The sequence below is a fragment of the Pygoscelis adeliae genome, unplaced genomic scaffold (genome assembly GCF_000699105.1).
Source record: "Pygoscelis adeliae isolate BGI_AS28 unplaced genomic scaffold, ASM69910v1 Scaffold290, whole genome shotgun sequence".
Classification (NCBI taxonomy): domain Eukaryota; kingdom Metazoa; phylum Chordata; class Aves; order Sphenisciformes; family Spheniscidae; genus Pygoscelis; species Pygoscelis adeliae.
In genome coordinates this window covers 401,302-411,613 of record NW_008823965.1, presented here as the reverse complement: position 1 = coordinate 411,613, position 10,312 = coordinate 401,302, and the positions used below count along the sequence as shown (strand labels likewise).

Sequence of the window (10,312 nt, the reverse complement as noted above, 5' to 3'; positions counted from 1 at the left end):
CTCAGCAACAACTAAAACATCGGTGTGTTATCAACATTGTTCTCATCCTAAATCCAAAACACAGCACTGTACCAGCTACTAGGAAGGAAATTAACTCTATCCCAGCCAAAACCAGGACAAGTGAAAATGCTTTGGAAATATTTTATGCATCCAAACGCTTAATAGATAATATAATTTCTATCCCTAATTTATGTATGGTAGTGGAAGAAGGCAGTAATGGGTCACTGTCTTATGATCTGCTTTACGAGTAGACCAAAATGATCATTGCACAAGTAATTTCAAGGGGGAGAGCTCGTTCGGGTCAATTATCTGCACAGATGGTGCGTAACAACTTCCAAAGGTTTTGAGATTATAGCTTGGCCTTTCACCCCGTTCTAATTACCCCAAATCATTTGGGTAATCCATTTGAAAACCTAATTGATTTTGATTTCACCCTTAGTCTTACATTTTTCTGGTTGATTCTTCTGTTAATTTCTTCTAGCAGAAGATGGAAGATGGTATGCCTGGCTGCCTCCTTCCATTAAAACTGCTGGGTGGCACAAGGCGGTTGCATCTCCACCGGATTCCTTTGTTTTCCTTTTTTCTTCTTTTTTTAAGAAAAGGGTGATTTCTTAAATACTCCTCGAACAATTTCACTTATTAATTTCCTATATCCAAACCTCATTCAAAAGTGCAATATTTTTCTTTGTCATTGTTTATGTTAATCAGAATATGTACATTGGCAACCACGTCTCACATACTGCAGCTTTGTGTGTCTTGCTTTTCCTTCTGCTCATTGTTTCTTCTTCCTGGATTTCCTGTGAAGTCAGCTCTCTCCACAGAAGTGTGATAAAATAACACTTCTTATTTCCCTAGAGGTTTAGACATGCATTTCATGGAAAGCTTCATTTTAGCCTCCTGGAACCAGGGATAAACTAATTTGTAGGCGCTTAAAAAGAACAATGTGTATGAAAATACCAGGTAATCAATGGTTATTTGAGACTATTGCTCAAAGTACAGTAACAAGAAGAGTTAAATGAACCATAACATCTACAATATAAGATGAGAGTCATTATGCAAAAGATTGTAAAGCTGACTTATTAACAATTCAAATAAGAATACTGGGTGCTGTAGTTTAGCACTTAGGCACCTGAGGCTGTGCTGCACAAGCATTCTTTGAAGTCAGCAGGGACTGGAGATCTTTCCAACAGCTTCAACAGACGCAGAGTCAGGCCTCTAATGAAATACAGTACATGGTAGTTGCTGGTGATAAATGTATCCTTCTGTACAACAACCATTTCATGAACCTTTAACGCTCAGGACTTCGCAAACTGAGCTAGCGCCTTCCAGTGTGCACTTCAGCAGTCTGCGCTGAAAGACATTTTGGGGACGTCCATTTAGTAAAACTTGGTAACAAATGGATAACCTGTCAGATGAGCTTCATTCAGAGCAATTTAGCTAATTTCTGTCACCGCGCTGCTGGTGTAGTGGACCTACTTTTTTCTTTGAGTGGTGTCTGTCCAGTGCCCTTTTTATGTTGTACTACTAGTGATCATGCACAAAAAGCAGTGCAATGTTAAAAGGGCATTGGCCAGCAATACTATCTACGTTACTCATTATTATTATTATTATAGTCACAAGTCAAAAGTCACTATTGTATGTCTGAGACCAGAAGTGATTTGAAAAACAACTGTAAAACAGGATTGCCACTAATTTATTTTTTTGCACTCGTCTTCTAGTTATTTGCCAAGGAGAAATGTTAACTGGTCTTTAAATACCATCAACGCTCTGTGTGTGTTTCCTTAGAAATAAGTGCCCTACAAAGAGGAAAGAACACTGCATAGCATTCTTATTCCTACAGTGTGTTCTAGAGAAATGTGGCAGGTGTGGCGTTGACTCGGGCTGTTGCTCTGTGTGCATTAGCAATCATCCATCACTCTCCGCTCCGTCACTCTGTTTCTTTGCATTTTGTTGTTAAGAATCCTAGCGCCTTCAGACCCTAAGAGTTCTCAAACTTTTTATATGAAGTTAACTGTTTTTGTTAAAAAGAAACACCTTTATTGAGATTTATGAAGTACACCCCCACTTTGATGGTGCTCTAACATCCATGTGGTAACCCCAGTGGTAACGTACATTCACAATGTTGGGAAATGAGTCTGTGTTTAAGTGCATTTTAAAGTGATTCAACACCTGCAAATAAGAATAATAAACTCCGGTGTCCAGAAAATGTTCCCCGTAATGCAGTTTAAGAACATCTGTCTGACAGCAGTTTAGAATCTTTGCTTGCTATGAGGCAAATTAAGAAATAAATTTGGAAATGTAGTTTCTAGTTAAGAGCACCAAAGTGTTTGAAACTGAATTTCTGACAGATCTGTTGAGCATTTTGTTGGGTGTTTTTCTCCTTTTTCTGCCGTTCCCCCCGCCCCCCGTCAGTGGAATGACAGGGATTATGAATAATGTCTTGATATATGTGAGTTCTTGTGTGTCTGTATTAAGAACTTGGTGACCATTAACCTTATCCAATTCTCCGTGATCCACAGAAACCACTGTCTGACTCGACCTATTTTCCCCCGATACATATTTTGAGTGTATTGATTACTTGTACAGAATTCTTGCTGCTAACGAATGCTCTGACTTTATTGCACTACTGTACTTTACAGCTAGCAGTGCAATAGTATTGTCAAAGCATCTGAAAGCAGAGTGCGCAGCAATGGCTTGAGTCTGGCCTCACGGTTTCTAACACTTCCTTCTAAGCCTGTGAGTAAATTACAAGTTTACATTTCACAAACTGCATTTTCGGTGTGATTGTTGTACAATACTCATCGTAGGAATGGTCCTAACCTATAACATTAAGGTGAGATTTTTGCAGGTGTGTGTTTCTTGGAACACAGCAAGAAATAAATATTTATAAAACAAAGGAAAAAGGGATCATAATGGAGGAATATATGGCAGTGCTTATAAACTGGCTTTGAAATTGCTGGTAATAAATTTTGTTTCTTTCAGAGTTAGCATACTTGCAGGAGAAAGCAGTGATATTGAACCCTGTTAATATTCTCATTAAGCACAAATCTTAAAATTGTAGCCACGTGATGGATAAGCATTCAGTTTCACATTCAATTTTTAATGTCTTGAATCATAGTAGTAGCATGGTATTAGTGGCTTACTGTCATTCTGTAAATCTCAAATTATCAGTATTGAGTATTTCAGGAGCAGAGCTTCATGGATATTTTTGAAAGCCACCCATATTCATTGTCTGCTTTCTCAAAAATTAATGATCAAATTGAGGAGTTGGAGAAAAGCAAAAAAATGATCTTTTTGGGATACCTGCCTCTAGAAATGAAAACCTAAACATGTTTGCTTGTGGAGGAGAAGAGAAATGATTGAGCAGTTAGGAAAAATCCCTCATGAACTCTTTAAAAATACATAGTGTAATAAAACGTATTTTATTTTCTCATTTTATCATGACTGGTTTCTGGGGTAGATGTGGGGAGGGGTTTTGTTGGGCGGATGGTAAGTGATGGGAGTAACGGGTGTAAGCGTTCCCTTTGGTTTAGAGATGCTCGAGGTCTTTACTAGATTTATTTTCCTTTTCTTAAGCTACTATTTGAAAATTTGCTGAAGGTGTGTGTGTATATATATGAAAGATCATACATCTTCACTACATCAGGAAGGGGATTTTACTTGTAGAGTAGTTTGGATCGAACGCTATTCCTTTAGGCTATCTGGAGTTCCAGAGCCTCAAAGGCATTAATGGCAGTTCCTGAGGGTGGATCCCAAGGCTGATGTTTAAGATATAAACGTCCTTTGGGTATCCAGGCCTGACTACAGGCTACATCCAAAGACTACTGAAGTTTGTCACTTTAGCTACCGTTACAGCACTGCCAGTGCTGTAACTTTGGGATACAGTTAACAAATACAGCCTTATTTTGATCTTTAAAAAGTTGTAACGATTACTTTAGGGTTAATCTCAATATAAATAGTGAAAAACACAGAGTTAAGTTACAAGCATTTTTAACTTGCTTTCATCATAGTCTCTTTTGTGACTGTAAAATCCCCAAATTGTTACATTAAGAAATTCATATCTTTTTTGTGAACTGGGAAAACTGCCTTTCTTTAAAGCAGCAGTCCTTAACGGATATTAAAATTGCAGACTAAATTAAGTAATAATGCTATCAGCAGACTGTCTTAAAAGGCAATTAGGTAATTCTCTGGTGGCTTATTTATCCCAAGGAAAGAAATGTGATGTCATCAATTTTATTATCTATTTATTTGTCAGTCTGGTTTATTGGGAAATAATAACATGTATTACAGGTATTATAACCATCTGAGAGAATGCATTCCTAATGTAATTAATAATAAAATCTCTGTTGATGTGCTTGGATCCTGAACACTTATTCATAATCTCTGCTGTGTAAATAACTGAGTATTGCAGTTTTGCTAACAGAACTTCTAATGTTTGAAAAGAAGAGCAACTAGCCAAGAAAAAGCTTTAAAAATTGATGGAAAATATGTTAATGTCTCAGGAGAAAAAAAATCAAACATCTCCTGCATCAGGTGACTTATCAGTTTAAAAAAGATCCATGTTCTTTTCTATTGATATAACTTACCTCTTTGGTGTACTACTTAAAAACTTCATCTTGAGAGGTTTGGCATTGCAAGGGAGATGGAAGATAATGTAGGAGGAGATGGAAATGTTTTCATGCATTTTGGGGGTCCTGCATGAAAAAGGTACTAGTGGCAAGATGCAAAGAGAACAATCGGGTAATTTGGGTTAGACAAATGGAAAGAGGATAAAATTAATACAAGAGTGTGTGTATGTACACACACTTAATTCTTACACGTGAGAGGAAAATGGTTATGTTATGTCTGCAAGTTTATTGCTTTAAATTTTTCAGGCTAGAAGTGTGTCAGCATAATTGGCAAACATTAGCTAATGGAATAGATCGGAGGCATAGAAACTTAATTTTATAGTACGTGAACCTTTAAAATGGAGGCGTCTGGCTTCTGCTTTCCTGAAATACAGGAAAGGCGAACGGTTGGGTTTTGTCTGTAATTTTTGTTTTTTAATGCATTGTGGCTGATCTTAAATATTTTAGTTCCAGAAGGCAGAATCTGATCTGGATTATATTCAACACAGACTGGAGTTTGAAATAATGAAAAGTCTTCCTGATAATCCAGCAGCAGAGGTAGTATTTTCAGATGAAATTAATAGATTTTATTGCATTTTGCATAAAGTTGGTAATAAATGGGTTATTTTCTTTAATCCTAAAATATACGTGGCTGTTATTTTATCTAGTTGTTAGTTGGTTGATCATTATTAAAATATTTCTTGCATCATACATCAAGATAACTGGCCTAATATGAATTCAGTGCAGAAACCAACAGAACTTCCTTGATTTCTTGGAATAGTGAAATTCTCCCATGTTTTGCTTTGAGAAATGAGTAGTCGTGTTAACACCTAAATTTAAGAGAGAGATGCCAATCTGAGCTAAAACACACCCTTGCTCCGAGATCAAAGATAAACTTGCTAATAAGCAATGACTAAATTCAGATTTGGGGAGGAAAGAGGAAGAGGAAAACAAAAAATGGCAGCATGTAAAGGGTTTTATAAATAGGTCCTTGTCTCCATGTATATTGTGACATACAGTGGAAAAATAATCTTTTTAGTTAAAGTCCCTAATTTATTCCAATGCAGAAAAGCCATTAAAATTCACCAACACAAGAAATTCATCCTCCTGTATTTGTTGCGGAACCACGGAGTTGTGCTGTTTTATTAACACTGTCTATCATTTTTGCATATGAAAAATTAAATGTATAGATGAAACAGATGCTCACAGCTACGCTTGTCATTGCAAAGGGTCGCTTCATGTTATATTTTAGTGGCTCTAATGCCGACACTTTTAATTGGTATGTGGCCACATTAATTTTCTCTTCTTAAATAGTTTAAATGTACTTTTAATTTCTACATAGGAAAATCCGTTTGCTCTCTTGGAAGAACTCTCAGTGCTGAAATCTCGTTATAAAACATTATGTATGCAGCTGGAAAAAATTTTCGTAGAGCAGAGAGAATCCATGAAGGGCATCCGTGCTGCTCTAGAGAACACAATGAAGATGGTTCAGGCATTACAGCAACATGCTGATCTTGAGGTAGTATGTTCATTTTAATCACTTGGGTCACACGCCTGCAAATGAACACGTATTTGTGTAACCTTTACGTAGACGTGAGTAGTTCCACTGGAAACTCCTACATGTGCAGACTCTTAGAAGACTCTTAGAAGATAAGATGACCGTTTACCTGAAGAAATGTTTGCAAGATTAGAGCTCTTTTTGTAAATCACAAGCCTGATTCATCACTCAACAGTTAAGCTAGCGGTATTCATTTTTGGAGTTGAAGTAACACCATAATAGTGTGGATAGTGTGACATACATTTGAATAGTTTCATAGGAATTGATGCCTCCGTGTGCAGCTGTGTCACAGTTCTATACTGACTTTTTTAAAGTAGCTACCTTAAAGGAATTAGAAAGTGAAACCAAACTTAAAAGGCAAAAAAGCTTTTAAATGGCAAATGTATTTTCACCGTCCAAAGTAAGTTAAAACCAACGCATTGTTACCTATGTGCTGGAATTGCCGATAGTGCAAAGAAATAAGTTTTTCTCAGTACGATAATGCCTATCTAAAAAACCCAACAACACATTTTTTAAGTGGTCTTCAGACACTGCTTCATTGCAGTTTTGAAGAAGTTGTGAAAGCATTAATTTTGTCCCTTTACAAATACGGTGATTTAGATCGAAAAAGCTAATTGATAGTCTAGTGGCAAAGACAGAACTGGTGTGACTAAAACATATTCCCAGATCTCATCTCTCACTTTACTGTTCTAATGACGGTGCTCCGAGATGGTGTTTAATCTCTCAACAGCTCTAGACAAGTTACTGGCAAGTCTTTATAGATAAAATGTACTGTATAATGATTTAAAAGACAGTAGTTATACGTCACAGAAAGGAAGAAATATTTTCTCTCCCTGTGTTCCAAGGATATGCTGCCAAGAATAATTTCATATTTGGATTTTGTTAAAGCGGAAGACTCTTGTCTCTTGAGTTACATTTAGACTTTTTAGATAAAGATTTTCTTGTACTTTGTATATTTCCTAAACCAAAGATGGATTAAACTGTTATGGAGAAACGTAAGTCTTTAAGTGGAGTACTTCTTTTATTGAATAATTTACCTTCTTTCCATTGAATCATTTATAGTATTGATGTTAAAGGAATATCATGGTTGGATTTTTCTGAAATACTTAGCTTGTAAATTTGCCTTCATTTGAAGGAAAGTAGGAGTCTACTATTAGTTTCCATGAGAAAAGGGCTAAACAAACATTGAGTTCTTCTGTCAATATCAGCACCCTAGGAACTGAAAGCATCAGAGTTCTCTGTTTGCATTTTTTCTAGCGCTTACCTCTGTCAGAAGAAGAACAGACTGCAGCACAGCAGTTAACCTGCCAAACTGTTAAAGAAATGGAATCGCTAGTGGAACAGGTAATTAGGCCACAGAGTGTCAGTATTCCAGAAACCATTAATCCTGAGTGGCTCAGCTGAAGTCAGAAGGGCTGTTTTTGTGACTTAGTACCTCTCAAATGAATGGAATTTTTCAGAAATGGGACTAAAGTTTCTAACAAACCTTTTCATTTTTATTGTCTGCTGATTAAGCTTATGATTTGTTCCAATTCAGTTGTCCACGAAGGGAAAATGTGCTTTGATGGAAGACTTTGTTCCCCTTATTTTTTAATTGGGATATGTTTATGTTTATTTTCAGAGATGCGGTTGGTTGCTCTTGTTGATCCTGTTCTGTTAACACATTACATAAGAAGCCTTTGGGTGGGAATGAAGAATGTAATTGATTCAAACCACTGTGTATCAAAATGGAGAGAAATTTAATTTCCTGTAAAATATTAAATACATTTTGAAATATGAGTAACAATAAGTATATTCTAACTGTAATGCAGTAGAACATAGATGTAAACTAATACTTGTTTAAAAAGTCAGATGTTCTCCCATAGCTACTCAAAGCACAAACTTTTAAAATAATAATCTGCAAAGATTTGGTCTGGGTCTCATATTAAAAGCAAAATATTAAAGAAGGACAATAGAGTGTAATTATCTTATTGACCTTATCTTTTTCTACATGTCTTCTCACTGCCCACTACTCTTCTGTCAAAGGATGCCTCGCTTTCTGTCCCTGTATTGCCACGGTTGGTTTGCATGAAAGCCGTCCAGTGTCTTGCAGCTTCATTCACTCTTTGTTTGCAAATATCTTCTCCTGCCTTGATAAACGCTCTCGATTTCTGCCTTTCCACTATTCAATTCTGAAGCACTTAAGATACAGCTGGCATAAACCAGGCCCAATGCAAAATGCAGCTAGATCCTACAGCTGCTGAGGCCAGTTTAATTGGTATCAGTCCCTAAGTTGTCATTGAGTTTTGCAGATGTTCTCTGAAAGGCGGAAAGAATGGGAAGATGTCACAAAGGCCCTGGGATTTTTTTGTCAGTGCTGTATTTCCAGCTGAGGAGAGTTAGATGTAGCTACCTTCAGCTGGTCAGAACTGTCAGCCTCTGAAGGTTGCTTGAGAATAGGAAAGCCATCTTTTTCCTTTGCTGCATGTGCAGTACTTTCAGCTCGATCCATGACGGCATGCAAAGGAGAAAGCTGAAGAGGCTCATCAGACTTGTATATAAACCTTTCTGTATCCATTTTAAATTTATTTTTATTAGAAACCAGGGTTTGTTTAATGCCTCAGATTTTGCTGTTGACTTCAGTGGCTGCAAGATCCAATGGTAAAATGTAATTACTCATGCAAAAATGAAATTGTAAAAAATAATTTCTAAACAAAATACCAACAAATCCTGACATTCTGCCTTGTTTATTTTTAGCCATTTTGTTCAGGATCTACAGTCCTTGGCTCAGCTGAAGGTAAGTGCTGGAAGAATAATCTTCCTGCTGTTTTCTTCCCCCCCCCCGACTGATCTCCCCCACGCACACCCAGCCCCAGTAAGCAAGCTGTGTGAATAGTATCAATCTCTTAAGACTTCCATCTCTAATATTGAACTCTAATAGTTCTGTACTATTTAAACATATCAAGTTACCATCTAGAATTCAGGGAGTAATGAATTGAACTGTTTTACTTTCTGGAAAAGGCAGATATTGTAAATAACTTCAGTTGACAAATAAGGGCTGTTTTACCCCTAGTACAACAGGGGCAGATCTCACAGTAAGTAGGAATAGGCTGAGACCTAGGTATGGTTTCTGAGCTCTTTTATTTAAAAAACATAGAGCCTATGATGCAAATAGTGAAATAGTAAAATCACTATTTTCACTCTCAAGCACTAGTAACTACCGCTTTTGTGTGAAGAATTTAGATTTTAATAGAAGCAAGTGAGCCCTTAGTTACAGTCCACATATAGTTCCCATGTCTCTGGGAGTTTTTCTTGCTTTTGATGGTATTGAAGCGGGTAGTGTTGTGTTTATGGTCTGGAAGAAATGATGTACTAGTCTTCCCATACAAATAGCTCTTGTTTAATCCATTTAGCCCTGCTTATAGACAGGAGTTTTCCTAGTTCTTTAACAACAAAAACAGAAAAAAGAAAAAAAACCTAGTCACTGACTGACCAAATTTATTAATCCCCATCACATCTCAAATGAAATGATTTTTCACTGGGTCTGCAGATACAACGATAGTTTGGAGGGAGTATCTTCCGTCTCTCCTTCCTCCGGCTCGAAGATCTTCCTTTAGACCCATTTAGGGGGTTTCTTAGAAAGCAATGAAAGCACTTTCTGTCTTCAGCCTAATTTCTGAAGAAACAAATATGTTCTATTTCCAATTTTTTAGAATCGCAATTCAAACCATTGACTGAGGAAATATTTAGGACTGTACCAAGGAGTATCAGAAGTACTGTTGAAACTGTACAGGGAGTTATTTAACCACTTCATTGCAAATAAGAACAGTAAAGCCATTCATTAGTAAGAATTTTATAAGCTGTAAAGAAACTCAGCCGTTTCAAATTTAACAAAGACAGCTAGTGTCCTGGTTTCGGCTGGGATAGAGTTAATTTCCTTCCTAGTAGCTGGTACAGTGCTGTGTTTTGGATTTAGGATGAGAACAATGTTGATAACACACCGATGTTTTAGTTGTTGCTGAGCAGTGCTTACACTAGTCAAGGACTTTTCAGCTCCCCATGCTCCGCCGACTGAGAAGGCTGGAGGGGCACAAGAAGCTGGAGGGGGCACAGCCAGGACGGCTGGCCCAAACTGGCCAAAGGGCCCTTCCACACCATGGGACGTCAT

General features: G+C 37.1%; 1 protein-coding gene across 1 annotated transcript in view; it reads left to right on the top strand.

The window, feature by feature from the left end:
- Nucleotides 1-4,858: 4,858 nt before the first annotated feature.
- Nucleotides 4,859-10,312, top strand: part of SKA2 (spindle and kinetochore associated complex subunit 2) — a 6,870-nt gene continuing 1,416 nt past the window's right edge. Inside the window, exons 1-4 of the mRNA XM_009323827.1 lie at nucleotides 4,859-5,165; nucleotides 5,950-6,126; nucleotides 7,423-7,509; nucleotides 8,902-8,941. Coding sequence (XP_009322102.1) covers nucleotides 5,133-5,165; nucleotides 5,950-6,126; nucleotides 7,423-7,509; nucleotides 8,902-8,941 — 337 coding nt within the window. The 5' untranslated portion in view covers nucleotides 4,859-5,132. The remainder of the gene's footprint in view (nucleotides 5,166-5,949; nucleotides 6,127-7,422; nucleotides 7,510-8,901; nucleotides 8,942-10,312) is intronic.